The sequence below is a fragment of the Podarcis liolepis genome (genome assembly GCF_965112155.1).
Source record: "Podarcis liolepis genome assembly, chromosome: 1".
NCBI lineage: Eukaryota > Metazoa > Chordata > Lepidosauria > Squamata > Lacertidae > Podarcis > Podarcis liolepis.
Window position 1 is genome coordinate 105,090,920 of NC_139554.1, and position 15,491 is coordinate 105,106,410.

At 43.0% G+C, this 15,491-nt stretch overlaps 1 protein-coding gene and 2 long non-coding RNA genes across 5 annotated transcripts in view; 1 reads left to right on the forward strand and 2 right to left on the reverse strand.

Annotated features, from left to right (window-relative positions):
- GPD2 (glycerol-3-phosphate dehydrogenase 2) overlaps positions 1 to 13,440 on the forward strand; it is an 89,520-nt gene extending 76,080 nt beyond the window's left edge. For all 3 annotated transcript variants that reach the window (XM_083494090.1, XM_083494091.1, XM_083494092.1), the window contains exons 13-17: positions 534 to 692; positions 2,407 to 2,519; positions 4,012 to 4,090; positions 4,202 to 4,300; positions 9,532 to 13,440. In XM_083494090.1, coding sequence (XP_083350216.1) covers positions 534 to 692; positions 2,407 to 2,519; positions 4,012 to 4,090; positions 4,202 to 4,300; positions 9,532 to 9,657 — 576 coding nt within the window. In that variant the 3' untranslated portion in view covers positions 9,658 to 13,440. The remainder of the gene's footprint in view (positions 1 to 533; positions 693 to 2,406; positions 2,520 to 4,011; positions 4,091 to 4,201; positions 4,301 to 9,531) is intronic.
- The window catches only part of LOC310703258, a 331,049-nt gene that overhangs the window by 78,190 nt on the left and 237,368 nt on the right, over positions 1 to 15,491 (reverse strand). The gene's annotated exons all lie outside the window — the stretch shown is intronic.
- The window catches only part of LOC310703285, a 10,638-nt gene continuing 7,155 nt past the window's right edge, over positions 12,009 to 15,491 (reverse strand). Inside the window, exon 2 of the long non-coding RNA XR_014524059.1 lies at positions 12,009 to 15,491. This exon is cut by the window's right edge and continues 4,462 nt beyond it. This is a non-coding gene — a long non-coding RNA (uncharacterized lncRNA).

Here is a 15,491-nt window from a genome sequence, read left to right on the forward strand (position 1 = left end):
ACGCTGGCAATCATTTAAGGATCCTGGGAATATTAGGAGGAACTGACTCAGGGCATGTAGCAGTGTGCAAAGAGTACCTTGTAAAGTGCTGATGGTGGAAGATCTACTAAGGTTAGGAAGGGATTGCAGTTCTCTGAAGAATATTTACACCTATGGATGAATCTCTCCTTCCCTGCCCAAGAGAACGTGAAGTATAACCTCTGAATTTCTGGGTGAAATGTGTTTTGCTCAAATGCGATACCAAATGCACCTCTTTTTAATCCGAGAAAACAAAAGGACAGAGGACCATTGTAGTGTAACAAAAGTTCATCTCAGTAGCCTAGAATGTATGCTTTCGAATCAGGGTGATGGTGGGTAACTCCATCTTGAATCACAGTCTGTATACATTACATTACAGTACAGAACATTACATTACATTACCTCTTTCCCTTTTCCTTTTAGTATTGTAATCTCTCTGTCCAGAGCCAGGCTATCGAACTGAAACAGATCTTTGAGCTCTCTCTCTCTCTCTGTGTGTGTCTCAAATATTGCAGATTGAGTATGCAATCCAAGAGTATGCCTGCACTGCGGTGGATGTGATTGCTCGCCGCACACGCCTGGCCTTCCTGAACGTGCAGGCTGCCGACGAAGCCTTGCCAAGGATAATTGAGATAATGGGGAAGAAGCTCAAATGGAGCGAACAGAAGAAAAAGGTACAAGGGTGGGCCTCTAGGTTCGCAGCAAAAGGATTGCAAGATCCTTCCCCAAGAAACTCATGGGCATTGGCGAATGAGCCATAGTTGCTTTGGATTTTGTCAGGGTTGTCAGAGTTGTCGGCCTGTGGAGATTCAAAACCCCACTAAGCCAAGGTGCTCGCTGGGTGACTTCATGCCTGTCGCTTTCTCTCAGCTAGACCCACCTTGCGGGGTTGTTGCGAGATAAACGGTGGAACAGACATGTGCACAGTGGTGCCTCGGGTTACATACGCTTCAGGTTACATACGCTTCAGGTTACAGACTCCGCTAACCCAGAAATATTACCTCGGGTTAAGAACTTTGCTTCAGGATGAGAACAGAAATCATGCAGCGGCAGCAGGAGGCCCCATTAGCTAAAGTGGTGCTTCAGGTTAAGAACAGTTTCAGGTTAAGAATGGACCTACGGAATGAATTAAGTACTTAACCCGAGGTACCACTGTACTTCCTTTAACTCCTTGGAGGTGTGTGTGTGTGTGTGTGTGTGTGTGTGTGTGTGTGTGTATACACACACACACATGCACACATATGCACAGACACGCATGGGCACCCCCCCCCCATTCTGGTTGGGCCCAAACCACATGCTGCGTTTACTCAAGCGATGCTGCTAAAATAGCCTCCCTTTGGGGACTGCTCACCCTCCCTGCTGTAATATTTGGAGGTACTCACCTTCTTCCCAGAGTTCCCTTTCCCCCAAAAGCCATGGTGCAGAGATAGGAGATAATCCAATCCACATGGTGAGTACTGCAACTCTTGCCGTAAGAACTTAGACCTGTTACTGAGGGCAGGCCAATTCCTGCCCCCATGGCCTTCCTGTGGTACATGTAGTTTGCACTGGAAAAAAGAATGTCTTTCATAAACATGCCTTCTCCCTGCCTTCCGCCCCCAGTAGCTGTACTTCATGTGCTCAAGGATTCCAGTATCTTGTTTTCAGGCCTTTTGAAGCTAACTTACTTGCTATGGAAAACAATATTTTGTCAAAGCACGATAGCTGGTTTCATCTGTAAGTCCCTACTTCCTCAAAGGAGCAGAGCCTGGAAAACACTGAACATGGTCAGGCACATTGAATACAGGAGCAGAGCAGCAAGGAGCAGAAAACAGTGCAAAATGAAGTTTTGGAATGGAAGAGGGGATTTGAAGATTCCCAACTAGGGGCTGCCTCGTTGTCCTGCTGCCTGAAGAGAGTAATCACAGCAAATGCCAGAAGCCCTCAAAAATTGGATGCATTAAAGCCTGTGTCTCGCCATTTAGTGTATTTATTGTAGCTATAAGATACCAGCATTAAATTTAAAGGCCATCTCTTGTCCCTTTCTGTCTGCAAGCACAAGCCTTGCTGACATCGCTGCTAGTTGCATGTGTGGATTGAGGGCACGTTAGAGCCTTTAAAATCTTTACATTGCACGTCTCCCAGAGTAATTATCGCTTGATAATCAACACTTGTACAACCAAACCAGTGATCTAGCTGAAGCATGAAATGCTGCCTAATCTTAATTACCTTGTTCACCTTTAAGCACTTTTTGGTCATCAACTGCTGATATTCCTCTAAGGACCAGCAATTATAATTAAGTGAAAGGAGCCAGTAAAACATTACAGCAAAGAAGGAATTCGGAATGTAAATATTTGCTGTTACCCTAGAGTTGAGACACTGTGTGCTGCTCTCTCTCTCTCTGTATAGGAGCAGCTTGCAGAGGCGAAGAAGTTTTTGTACTACGAAATGGGCTACAAGGCACGATCAGAGCAACTGACGGATCGCAGCGAAATCACTTTGTCCCCAGCAGATATTGAGAGGTAAATACATTGTGCAAGGTAGTAGTTGCTATTTCTGGGGTCTGGATAGAACTGCGGTGGGTAGGTGGCAAGTGTTAAGAACAAAACCCCCAGCTGCGCAAGCCGGGCTGAGATGGCAGATCCTTTTATTTAATTTTGCTGCCATTGTACGTGATCTTTCTTTGTGTTTATTTGCCCCGTTTGAGGCTGGCTTGAGGGGTGTATGGGGAGTTAGGGGACGGGTAGGACCTCTGGTGGGGGATACATTGTGTTCCTTCTGGGGTACTTTGACCACCTTTGGTCCCCACCCTGCACTCAGCTCTCACCTGTGGCTCCTAGAAGCTGTAAGCGTGTGCCAGTGCCCACACTCTTGGAAATGGCTTTGACTGGCCTTTCCTTCTCCATGCGAAGACAGACTCTGGCAGATTAAGTGGATGAGACCAATAGTGGGTCCAACGGTCAAGAAGGCAGTTTCTGCATGAGCTGTGGAGGGAAATGGTAGGCAGATGGGGCTTGGCAACCTGGGAAGGTTTCCCATCTAGGAGAAGGAAAACTCTGGTCCTAAACCACCACTGCCTTGTGGGATATCTTTGGGAGAAGGAAGACATAAATCAGGAGTGCAGTCCCTAAGATGTTTGGATGGCATCATATGCACCTCCTCCTGGCAACTCCTGGTGCCAAACATATTGCTCTGCTTTCCTTTGGATCACATCAGCGAGGCTGAGAGGGAGGTCTTGTCATCTGGGCAGCCCAGGACCTCCATTGCCTAGACGTGCGCCTAGGGGAGGTCACTTCAGCTTGATCTCACCCCCAGAGTACTCCGTTGTCTCTCGAGACAGACGGATGCCATTAGGTTGCCTTTAGTAACTGTTTGACATTCCCTGATTGGCTAAGAGCATCGGGCATAATGATATCTCTGTCTTGGCTCAACATCTGTTGGGTCTGTGTATGACACTGCCTTGTGTATTCAGATGATTAATCTATCTGGTCCATTAACACTCTCTCTCTACGCTGACTTGCAGTGGTTCTCCTGAGCTTTTAGGCCAGGGATGAGGAACCTCTATGGCCCTCCAGATATTGTTGGGTTCTCAACACCCATCAGCCCCAGCCAGCAGTCAGGGATGATAGGACTCGTAGTCTATCAAGATCTGGCAAGCCACAGATGTTTCTGATCCTTGCTTTAGGCAGACCTTTCCCCCACTTCTGCTACCAAGATTATTCAACTGGAGATGCCAATGTGTTGGTGTTCAAAAGTATGTGCTCTACTATTGAGCTGCACCTCCTTCCCCAAGATGACTGAATCCTGGCAGTACTTGGTATGGTAGAAGGTGGTATGTTATGGCATTAAAATGAGGAAAGTTGAGTAGCATTGGTGACAATAACCGCGGCACTGTCTGATGGTGGAGATTTTGCAAGAAAGGAGGAGAACATCCCATAGGTTGGGCTTCTTTATAAAACTGCTTTTGCTCTTTGGCATTATATAGCTGCTTCCTGAATTATCCATTTTTTGCAGATATAAAAAGAGATTCCACATGTTTGATAAAGATGGCAAAGGCTTTATTACCATAGTGGATGTGCAGCGTGTGTTGGAGGTAACATTTTACTTACCTTAAAAAATACTATCAAAATTGCCTGACGTGCTATTAATAGTGTTTTGTTAATCCAGGATTGTGGGTTTTTTCCCCTTTCATAAACTTTTATAGAGCATCAACCTTCAAATTAATGAAAGAGCACTCCATGAGATTTTGAATGAAGTGGATCTGAACAAGAATGGGCAGGTTGAACTCAATGAGTTTTTGCAGGTGAGTTGGTTCCTTCTAAATATGTGTGATTGTTTTGATGCATATATTTTATAACATATGCAAAGTATAGCATGACAAGAAGGGGTGGGCAGGCAGCCCAAGCGAGCTAGAGGGAGGGGGTAACCAAAACAGTATGTAGCAGCCCCCCAGCTCCGCTGGCTTCTTTGTCTGCCATCCTTGTGGGCCCTGCCCCTGAGATCCAGATCCCCAGGCCACTTGGCACCACCACAGTGGCACCTTGGAAGTCAAACAGAATCCCTTCCAGAAGTCTGTTCGGCTTCCAAAACGTTTGGAAACCAAGATGTGGCTTCTGATTGGCTGCAGGAAGCTCCTGCAGCCAATCAGAAGCTGCGGAAGCCCCATTGGACATTCAGGTTCCAAAGAACATTCACAAACTAGAACACTCACTTCCGGGGTTGTGGCGTTCGGGAGCCAAAACGGATAAGTACCAAGGCGTTCAGGATCCAAGGTACGACTGTACTAGCTGCTCTCATCCTCTGAGGCTGGCCTTGTAATCCACTGCTGCTACTGCTTGATGACCATGGAGAGTGACAGAGAAGCAGTGCAGGGAGGTGGAAGACACCCAGAATGCAATTTTAGCCTATGATCTGGCTGTCACATAGTGCAGACAGGTAGGCCTTGAAATCAAGGTCTCTGAAAATCATTTAATATTTACCTTTCCATCTTAGATTTTTGTCAGCAAATTGGTAATGGGAATGCTGTTCCTCGGTTGGGCAAAACATTAAATCCTTGGTTTCAAACTCAGTTGTGTTGACTCCTTAGGTTTCTTCCTACTCACCCCTGCAGTTTCTCCCTTTTAAAAAATTGATCTCCAGCCTACTTTCTGACTTAACCAATTCTAGTAGACTTGGCTTAAATCTAAGCAGGCAAATTTTCATGCTCAAAGTTTGTCCTTTGCATGTTCATAACACTGACTTGCATGGAGACTGATTAAATATTTCTCCTGATTTTTTTAAATTAATGAATATACAGGATGTTAATTTATTTTGTGCATGGGCAGCATGTTAGATGGCACTTAGTCTAGTGGTGAATCAGCACAGTGTTGCTCACATTGTCCAACATAAGGGCCAGCGGCCCAGGACATGATTCCTTCCTTCTTAGTGGTCCAATGCTGACTATAAATTCAGAATTTTTTTGCTCTTTTCAGAGGCTAGCTGTATCTGTGATTTAAATGCAGGTTGGAAGGATGTTTGCTACATAGTTGCCAATGGTTGGACAGACGGATTTTCCTTTTTTTAAAAAAAGCATTTTTTTTGTTCCAGCTATATGATAGGGATGGAATATCTTGCATATTCTCTTCCCATCTCATTACTAAACCTATTTAAAAACTGAAATTCAAAAAGAGGGGAGAAGCAAAATAATATACCCCCTTCCTATGATAAAAATACTAAATTTGTGCTATTGGGCTGTAATTAATTTGACATCTGCTTGACACATGGATTACTCCAGGATCACATACATGCCACATTCAGTTTCCAAGCACACCTGCATTGTTACAATTTGTGCACTCCATCTTTCAGTTCTCTCTCTCCCCCCCCCATGTATTTATTTTAGGGGGGGCACCCACCCAGACTCACAGCAAGGTATGAGAGGCAGCTTGAGATGGGGTGGGGGTAGGGTATTGCTCCAGACAATAGCAAGTAAATCACTGAGATCTCTCAACCAGCGTTCATCTTGCTGCATGTTTCTTTCCTTGATGAATCCTTTAGCACACGGTATAGCCTTTCCCTTAGCCAGATCCGCCCTTGGGGTTTGATGTGTGAAGGGAGAAGCTTGCGTGCGCGGCCCCCTCCCTCCTTTGCACGGCCGATTCCCTCCCCTGTTGTAGTTAGGAGTATCCATAGCCTGCCTGCAAGCAGAATTGGAACCCCAGTTTTTGAAGTCTGTTCTCATTCTTGCTAGCAAGCATAGCTAGCGGTAACCGGAGTTTTGCTGAGTTCTAGACATCGGGGCAGTTCTAGATGTTGCCACGAATCAGGAAGTGGGGGAGAGTATCAGCACACAGGAGGCGGAGGAGGAATTGGCTAACACAATCCTCAAGCGCGTTCTTGATTGCCACGTTGTGTGTTTGCCTTGATGTTTGAACTCTGCCACTTGCATATCAATTGGCCTGTGAATTGCTCCCTTATCCTATAAAACCAGAGGGGAGAAAATTGGCCTGTGGTTTTGTGGGTGCAGAAGGTGGAATCCTAGGAACACACGTGTCTTTAATTCCAATGCTGCAAAATACACAAGCTCTAAAGAGGTTTCTGAAATGCGTCTAGGCATCCATTTGACTCCTTTCATACAAGCAGCAGCTTATTTGTTTTCCATTGCCAGCCAGGTTTGTTTTTGTAGAGCCTTCCTTGGTCAGGTTTTTCAAATGACTGCCAGGTCCTTCCTGCGCAGTGGCAATGATGAATGCAGAACATGAGATAAATTAATGCTGGGGATTTTGGTCAATGTCAGCCCTTTCTTCACTGTGTCAAGTTAAACAAACAAGATCAAGGCAAAGGAAAATGGTAATTGTCTCTCTCAAGATGGGTTGCAGATAAGAGCACTGTTGAATCTAAATGTGGAAATTTTCACAGGTTGAGTCTAGCGTATTATATATATTTGTGTGTGTATATGTGTATTCTCCCCCCTTCCACACATAGTAGAATAAGTTATGTGAGTACATTTATTTATACAGAGGTTTAAAATAGAAAATTTGCCTGTAATGTAAATCACATTAAGGCGTTCTTTTTTAAAAGAAAATCTACTCCCTACCCCCACTCCCAGCTAACATTCTCATTTATTCTCAGGCTCCAAAATTAACAGGATTTAATTTTAGATTTTGAAAGTCTTATTCTGTATTGGTAGCACTTTGATTTCATGATTGTATTTGTTTAAAATTTGGCTTGTTTTGTCAGTGCCATCACGTTAAGATGAAATAGCTTATCCTGTTGTATGTTATTTGTGTGGGTTTTTTTTTTAAAGGGACCAGCTTTATTGTGCTTTGCACACTTCAGATATTTAGGGGTGCATGCTTAAAACCATTTAACACAGATCTGCATTTTTCATTTAAATTTCCAGCCTATCTTATCCCAAGTACTTGGGCCAGGTAATAATACCAAACAAGCCAATAAAACTAATAATGCCTATTTAAAATATAAAATGCAATGTTTAATTCATTTTGTTCTATACCAGTTTCTCTCCTGCCATCCAGAGCAGAGCCTGTAAAAAACAAGATCTGGTTGCATTTTGGGGAAATATTCATAATTCAGGACTATACCAGTTTAGAATACAGAGTAGGGGATCTCTTGTTTGACATTGCCTCTATGTCAGGCAGAAGGCTTTTTGTCTAGCCACCTCCCTGGTGTGTTATCTTTGTAGGTAAGGGGTGCTTTTCATATACAAAAACTTTGGGACAGGTGATTTCACACTGCATGTATTCCTCAGTTGGCATTGATCCACGTGGATATAATGTATTGTGGTTCGAGGACCCGATCCCCGCATTGTGGAATGAAAACACAAGGACACGTGATATAAGGTTAATGGGCAAGAAAAGGCCACAACTTTATTGATTACAGCAAGTGAAAAGGTATTGGCTTAGGCATTGGATTATGTCAGCTGACTCCACCCACTCAGAGAGGGGTGAGTCTAAAACAGGGGGGTTTATTCACCAGTAGGTGGAGCCTGTTGATGCTAATCCAACTATAAGCTTTCCCCTGATGTCACCGAGGGTCGTGCCATGGCCTCCCGCCACGCAGGCATCGGACAGAATACACGACTGCCGGATTCCTTTAACGGAATACCCAAAAATTGAAGTCATAGGCGATGGCCACACCTAGCCCTTCGACACACCACAACACATTATTCCAATGCCTAACCTACCCACCAATACCACGAAAGTTGTGACGATTGCTACGAGGTAGGCGAAAAAACCAAAAAGCCTAATGCCAAATGGAAAAATTCCTACTAGGTCCCCCGGACAACCAGGGCGACCAACCTAAGGTTCATAGCAAGGCCGAAGAAAACCGAGACCCTGAGCTCTAAGGGAGTGGAGGGTGGGTGACTCGTGACGGGACGACGAAAAGTGAGGCCGGGAGGCTGGCGCCACAGCAATTTAGGCTGCTGTACATGCCCCCTTGAAGGCACCTGGTTGGGTGTCTGGCCGTGGGCGCCAGCCAGGTAAGTGGGAGGCAGGGGGCAAATGCCCCCTGCTTGAGGCGGAGACCGGCTCCCGCCCACAACCACTCCCCTCTCTTGCAGGAGGAGAGTCTTTGTCATCACAGGCAGGTGGGTAAAAAAGAGAACTTCTGCTCCTCCGAAGGAGTAGGTCTTTTCATTTATTAGATACACATGATCATTCTTTGAATAAATAGAATGATGAGTGGCCTACTTCTGTTTTCTTCTTCAATACCTGTTTCCTGTTTAAATCTCCAGGGTAGGGACATATCCTTCTGTTCTTTGAAAGTACCATGCTCATGGGTGATGTTACTGTTGCTGTTGCATCCATTCGTGTTAGTCTAGTCTTTCAGATGCTCAAACCTGCTTAAACATCATGGGTTTTCTCAAGTAGCCAGAAGAGCTCCAATGAATACTTGACTGCACTTGCTTAGGCAGTCCAATGAGCTAAAGTCAGAAATATTCATATCTATATATACCTATATCTATATGTAGAGATATATATAGAGCTATATATAGATATCTGTGTGCACATATACATACACAGAGAGAGAGATGAATATCCTGGAGGAATTTCTGATTGCTCAGAAAAAGGAAAATTGGCCAAATAATGCCTTGCACATTGTTCATTCATCTCTGCTTTGGCCTTAAAGGAAAAAAAAGCCAGAGAAGTAAAACGAGAGTGTGGCTTGTAGCATTTGCTGTCAGGTTGATAATTGTGCGATGCAAGCCCAGCATAACAAATAGGACAGGAAGAGCAGTTCTCCAATTGTTCTGTTGGCTTTCTCACCGGAGTAGCAACAACATGGAATCAGAACACTATTAAGAGAGCATGCCCACCAGTGGTAATATGGAAGATGCTGTGCTCATCTTCTGAGGTGTGGAGGGCGGTGACACAAGAGCGATGCTTCTCGGTCTTCCACTCTGGATTTTGAGAGTGAAGTCTGGCTCTGCTTCACCACACAGTTTTGTAATGTGTTAACGTTTGCTCGTGTGTTAAGACATCATATATATAAAAAAATCTACATTTCTAAATGAATGATTGTTTGTTTGTGTTTTAGCTCATGACTGCTATTCAGAAAGGATTTGTCTCTGGAAGCCGCCTAGCTGTACTTATGAAAGCTGCAGAAGAGAACATCCACCAGCGCGATAGGATTTCAGTAGATCGGAGTGGTGGCGGTCTGTGAGTTTTGGGAACCCTCGGCTGCAAAATGGTGGATCTCCTGTTGCTGCTGAAAAACATTCCAGTGCTTTCAGATGTGTCCCGCTTCCTCTGCTTGATCTGTCTGGCATTGAGCAACTGTACGGAAAAAAACACTGTTGCAGTCTGCTTACTTAACAGCCTACTATTGCAGTCCTTAAAGTTCTACTACCATTTTGACTTTTGGCCTCCTTAACTGGGTATATGTTTCTGCTTTCTGCAGAATCAGTGGTGGACATGCATTTGGAGTGAGGGAACTCTGCCCCCAGTGCCTTTTTCTGGGCAACTCCTGGGGGATCTGCACTACACCTTGGCTGCCCTTGGGGCCCATGGCAGGAGATCCAGGTGCAGTTTCATTCTGCCACCTGAACTGGAACAAGAAAAAATCCTTTTCTACCTTAGTACGGTGGCCCCTGGCTCTCTTCTCCTGTCTTGCTGCTTTGATTTGGCAGAAGTGGAAGGTGCCAGCATGCCTTTAGTGTCTTATACGTCGGCTTGTTTATTAAACTTCTGGATTGCTTTTTTCTTTTAGGAGAAGTGTGTTGTGCTAAATATTCATCTTGTTGCCTAGAACTTTGGGGATGATTGTATTATTATTATTACTGGTATTGCAAAGCTATTAAAGCATGCATGTCGTTTAAAAAAAATGGAGTGATTTGTTGTTGGGGAGAACAAGAGTTCTCACATCTGGATTTTCCATTGAATATTGCACAAAATATAAATGTATGTCCTGAAAATTGCCATGATAATTGTGTGCGGTTTGGAGGACATATTGAGTTCAACATATTTAAGTCTCATTGAAACTAGTGGGGCGTACTCAATTATGTCCTTCACCTGTGATTTACAGGTGAATTTCTGAAATCACTTTAAGACAAGCATAAGTTTAGAAGCACAACACAAGATTATTATGATCATTATTTAAATGGTGCCTATTATGCCACCATGGGAAAACGCAACATTATGGATGGAAGTTTCATCCCTGTTATTTCTTCTATAGCAAGTGGTAAAGTTTGTGGTGCATATACAGTAGTTGGGTTTCTTGTGAGGTTTCTATTGTGTTTTTAATGCCAGTATCTCAATTTATTGTTCGTTTATGGAGAATACACAAAACAAAGCACAAGCCAAAACTATTCTAGCATCTCAGCATGTTTTGCTAGAGAAACATGGAGCTGGATTTCATTTAATTATTATTAAGGTAGCCAGTTTGATTTTGGGCACGCTTTTGAAGCATGGGTTTTCATTTATCTTTTGCCTTCCAATTAAGTGGGCTAATGTCACTCAGGTCACTTGGAAGCTTTCTTTTTGCTGTCTGCAAAATAAAGGAATAGTATGCAGCAAAGAGAAAAGTTGACATCAGGTGGGCCTTTATTTTGACATCTCTACGGGCTTTTACCCTCATGCCAGTTTTTTTATTTAAGGGATACTCCTGTAAGAATTGACATGGGAAAGTTCTGCACTATTTTAACGGCATGTCGAGATCGTTTTCATCATCATTATTACTCTTATTATTATCATTATTTATTATTGTTAGTTTCACCCCCTGAGTGATGCAAAGAGGGCATCCCAGGAACAAAACGTAGGAATTGGCCCTTAATAGCATGTAGAAGGGTTTCTGTGCACAGGGCTTTTCAGTACTGGCATATACCGCAGGATCCTTCTAATGGACCATGGAACTATCTTAATATTCCTGCAATGCCATCCCCAAACCTCTCCCCTGGCAAAAACACTTTTTGAAGGTGTAGAGGGCGTTTACTGCTAGGAATAGCTGCAAGTGTATTAAAAGTAACCCGGCAACTAACTTTTAGAAGGATCCATTCACATTTTTGCATGTGTGTTTTTTTTTCATTCTCAAGATGAAGGCGAAGAGCCACAATCTAGTAAAAGATATTTGAGGGCAACGTTCTCAGAGGCCTGCTGTGAAATTCTATTCAGACATTTCTTTTTGCTATGTTCAAGGTCCCTCAGACTTACTGTTTTCTATGTTGGCAGTAGCAGGAAGGAAATGGAGAAGAAACAGATTTGTCTTGCTTTTAGACCCTGAGCATTTCAGATAGACTTGAAACATGTGACTAAATCCTTTTGTATATTTGGACATTTGAGACATCTGTCTCTGAGCACAAAGGGTTATTTTGTACTCTCGGTTGCTTCCCTTCCACACCACCAACACACATTGGGCTGGTTTTTTCATATCTGTTTTCATCCCCTTATATATGTGTATGTGCATCTAGTTTGGGGGACATGAAAAATCAGCACCAACCATTAATTGGAAACTTGCTTTCCCACATATTGCAGAATGTGGGGAAATGACTACCGTATTTTTCCGTGTATAAGACGCCCCCGTGTATAAAACGCCCCTTATTTTTTTGGATTCAAAATTAAGAAAATGCACTATACACTCTCCGTGTATAAGATGACGCCTTATTTTAAACTTCAGAAATTTAGGAAAAAATATAGTCTTCTACACGGAAAAATACTGTATTTCCTCTATTTGCACCCCTAAAAGGGTGTGTGTGCCAATATTTGTATATAATCAAAGTAGCATTTTAAAATTTCATACCTTCAGACAAAAGAACATCTGCTATCATGTTCTCTCTCTCTCTCTTTCTCTAACCATTAGCATAGCAGTAGGGCTTTTAGCACTGAAGAGCAATGGGTATCCAAGCCATGTTACTTTAGACCTGTCAGAATGAAAACCTCAGCACAAAGTGTTTTCAAAATGCATATAAACCTTTATATGCACATTAACAGAAGGCAACACAGGATTTCCAGCAATGTCTAGTTATGCCAGTAACTTTAGCCCTATCGGGGCATCATGAGCTCCTGTTTTCAACAACACAGGAGCATGGAGCAGGCAGCACCATGTAGATTTGCATCTGATGTCATGTGCTTCCCCCCAAGGTCTGTACACACAGCACAACACTTGTGAAAACTTCCCCAGAACCTTGATTATGATGGGGTGACCTTCATGCTCACCACTATGTTCATGAATGGCCCTTCCCTAGAGACGTCGGTGGGACTCCTTGGTGTGGTTCCATTCCTTTCTCCCGTAGCTCTTTAGCATAGGCATTACTCTCCTCACCATTTGCTACCAACACGTCCACACCATGAGCATGCACTTGTAGTGGAGGTTCTTTTCCTTTCTTCCGTAGTTTTATAGTATGCACGTTCCCCCATTTTGGGTTGGATCTCTCTGAATGTCTTTCGCTTTGTCACATGGGCGCCACTGCTTTGTACAGGAAGCGAAAAGTTCTGCGCATCATACTTGATTGATTCAGTCAAATGATAGGCGGAGAATTACTTGATTGGCACGATATTCTGGATTTTTGTTTGGAAGATGGTCACGTGCGGGAAATAGAAAGCACGTGCAGGGTTTTTACTTTTCCCAGATAATAATTCTGTATAATGCCACAGTGTTCCAAAAAGAAAGCCAAAACAATGAACAGCAAAGCAGCCCTGTGGCTTGGTGTGTGTGTATGCACACGTACCTATATGCATACATATACATATATACTTTGCCGCATGTTTTTCCATCTGGCACTTTTATGTATTGTGACGGGTTATTGTTCAGGATTGGACTGTTAAATACTGTGTTTGAGGCTGGGTTGTCATTTTTATAACTGTCTCTGTGTTTTATTGTCATTGTTTATTACTTTTGATATACAGAATGAGCTGCATGCATTTATAGAGCAATAAGAGGATGTATTTAATGTGCCTTGTTTTTAACTGAATAAGAACTGAACACATGAATCAATAAAACTGATTAAAATGGTCCACTCGCTGGCATTTTGATGTTACCGGCAGTTACGGAAATAAAGTTGATTAGTCTTGAACTATACCCTCCCTTCTCTTGCGCCTCCCCCCCACCCCACCGGTGGTTAAAAGTTTAAAACAGATTCTTCTTAAACCTCCAGTTTTAAGGGACAATATAAATTACTGGCCCTAACTCTGTGTATCTGGTTGGGCAAATTAGGAGTTAACATCCAAAGAAGCTTGTCATGAGGTATTAACAGTAGATGTCCATTTTGGAATACAGTAGAATATATTTTCATTGCTACCATGGAGGGCTTTTTTCCTCTTTTTTCTCTCTCCTCCCCACACTGTGAGATCAGAAAATGGCAACAGCCCACAAATTGTTACCAGGACGGACTTATTTATTTATTTTGTTTCATTCAACCCAAAGCTCTTCAGGCACCATGTCCCCAGCCCACACTGATGAATTTTATCATGACTAAAATCAATAGGAATAAATGGAAAAGATTACATAATCCATTTTGATCATCTTGCATGTCAGGTTAGTCCAGAGTTGCCAAGTGCTGATAAATGTTCTGAAAAGAGAGGGAGGGGGGAAGCTATATATTTTCATTGACAGCAAATCAGCTAAGCTGTTTATAAGTTTTTAACGCATTAAAAATAAGAATCATTCTCATATTCTTTTATAGTCCCAAATTTACGTTTGGCGCCTGGGCTTTTTCAGATTATGGTTTTTGTTTCTTAACGTTTGCTGTCAGAATGCATTTGTTTTGCTTCGTCATGTGAATGCTGTGTGGTTGGCGGCCGGAACATTATGAAATGTTTAGAATCAATGCATCTTGAGCACATAACTGCACCCCCCCCCAAAAAATATGGTTGTGTAGGTGATGTTTTTGGAGACACATTATTCCACCAAAAACCTCAGACCTGCTACCTTCCTTATGCTCAAAAGCATTAATGCACCTCCACCCCACATCCTTGCATGCGCTTTTAGAGGGATAGTTGCCCTCTCCACAGAGATAGATAAATGAATTCATAATAAACCTAGTGAGAAGGATGTGCCGTGGCCAAGGTTTCAGGCTCCAAACACATAGGAAAAGGAGGACGCGCATTTCAGCAGCGAGCCTGGAAAATACCAAGTGCTTAGAGTGAATTCCCACATCAAATTTGAACTGATTGCATTTGATTGGGGGAGATTATAAAAGAGAGCAACATCTTCAGTGATGTGCGTTTTGCCGCTTAAATGAGTTCTGTTTCTCACCCGCTGAAAATGAAGGGCCTCTCAAGTTTGCCCATCTCCTGCCTTTTTAGTCTCATTCCTTCCCACCTCCCAATTATCCACTGGAGGTATGAAACGTATACAGAGGCGCAGGAGCATTCATGCTGTACAATATTTGCACAGGTGTTGTGATCAGGAGGCTGCTGCGGGCTTCAGTCCAGAATCAATACTTCACTCAATCTGTGTGAGACACAACTAATTTAGGAGAATTCCTGCTCTTCTCTCCCTGCGAGTATCTCTGCTTTCCATAAACTGTCAGTGGCTAATTCCTTGCTGTGCCTATTTTTAATTCACCTGGAGTTTTTCTTTTTCTGAAGGCATAAGCATACATTAGGTTACTGAGCTGGATTTGTACTGAAGTGCAGAGAGATTTGCTATTAAATCTGCCCCCCCCCCCAAATACTGTTAAGCTGTTACATTTTGGTATGTATAACTGAAGCTTTAATTTGGCCCTCATTGGGTGTTAAAGTCGTAAATTCCTTAAAAGTTTTTTCTTTCTTTTTAAGCGGGTGCAATATCTTGAATTATCTGTTATTCAACAGCTGCACCGTCTGAAGAACATCTGTTCTTCATGTAGCAGAGCTACATGCTTTCTGTGGTGTACTTTCTTGGTTTAAGCACAGTCTCTGTAACGATAAAATCACTAGCTGCAATCTGGTTAAAAAATATACCCACAAACGCACTGTGTCTTTCTTCGTTCAGTGAGAAGGAATATCCAACTTTGACATGCTCTCTCCTGTCATCCGAACAAGACATTTGGTCCTGTCTTACCAAGGCACCCTAATCTGTTT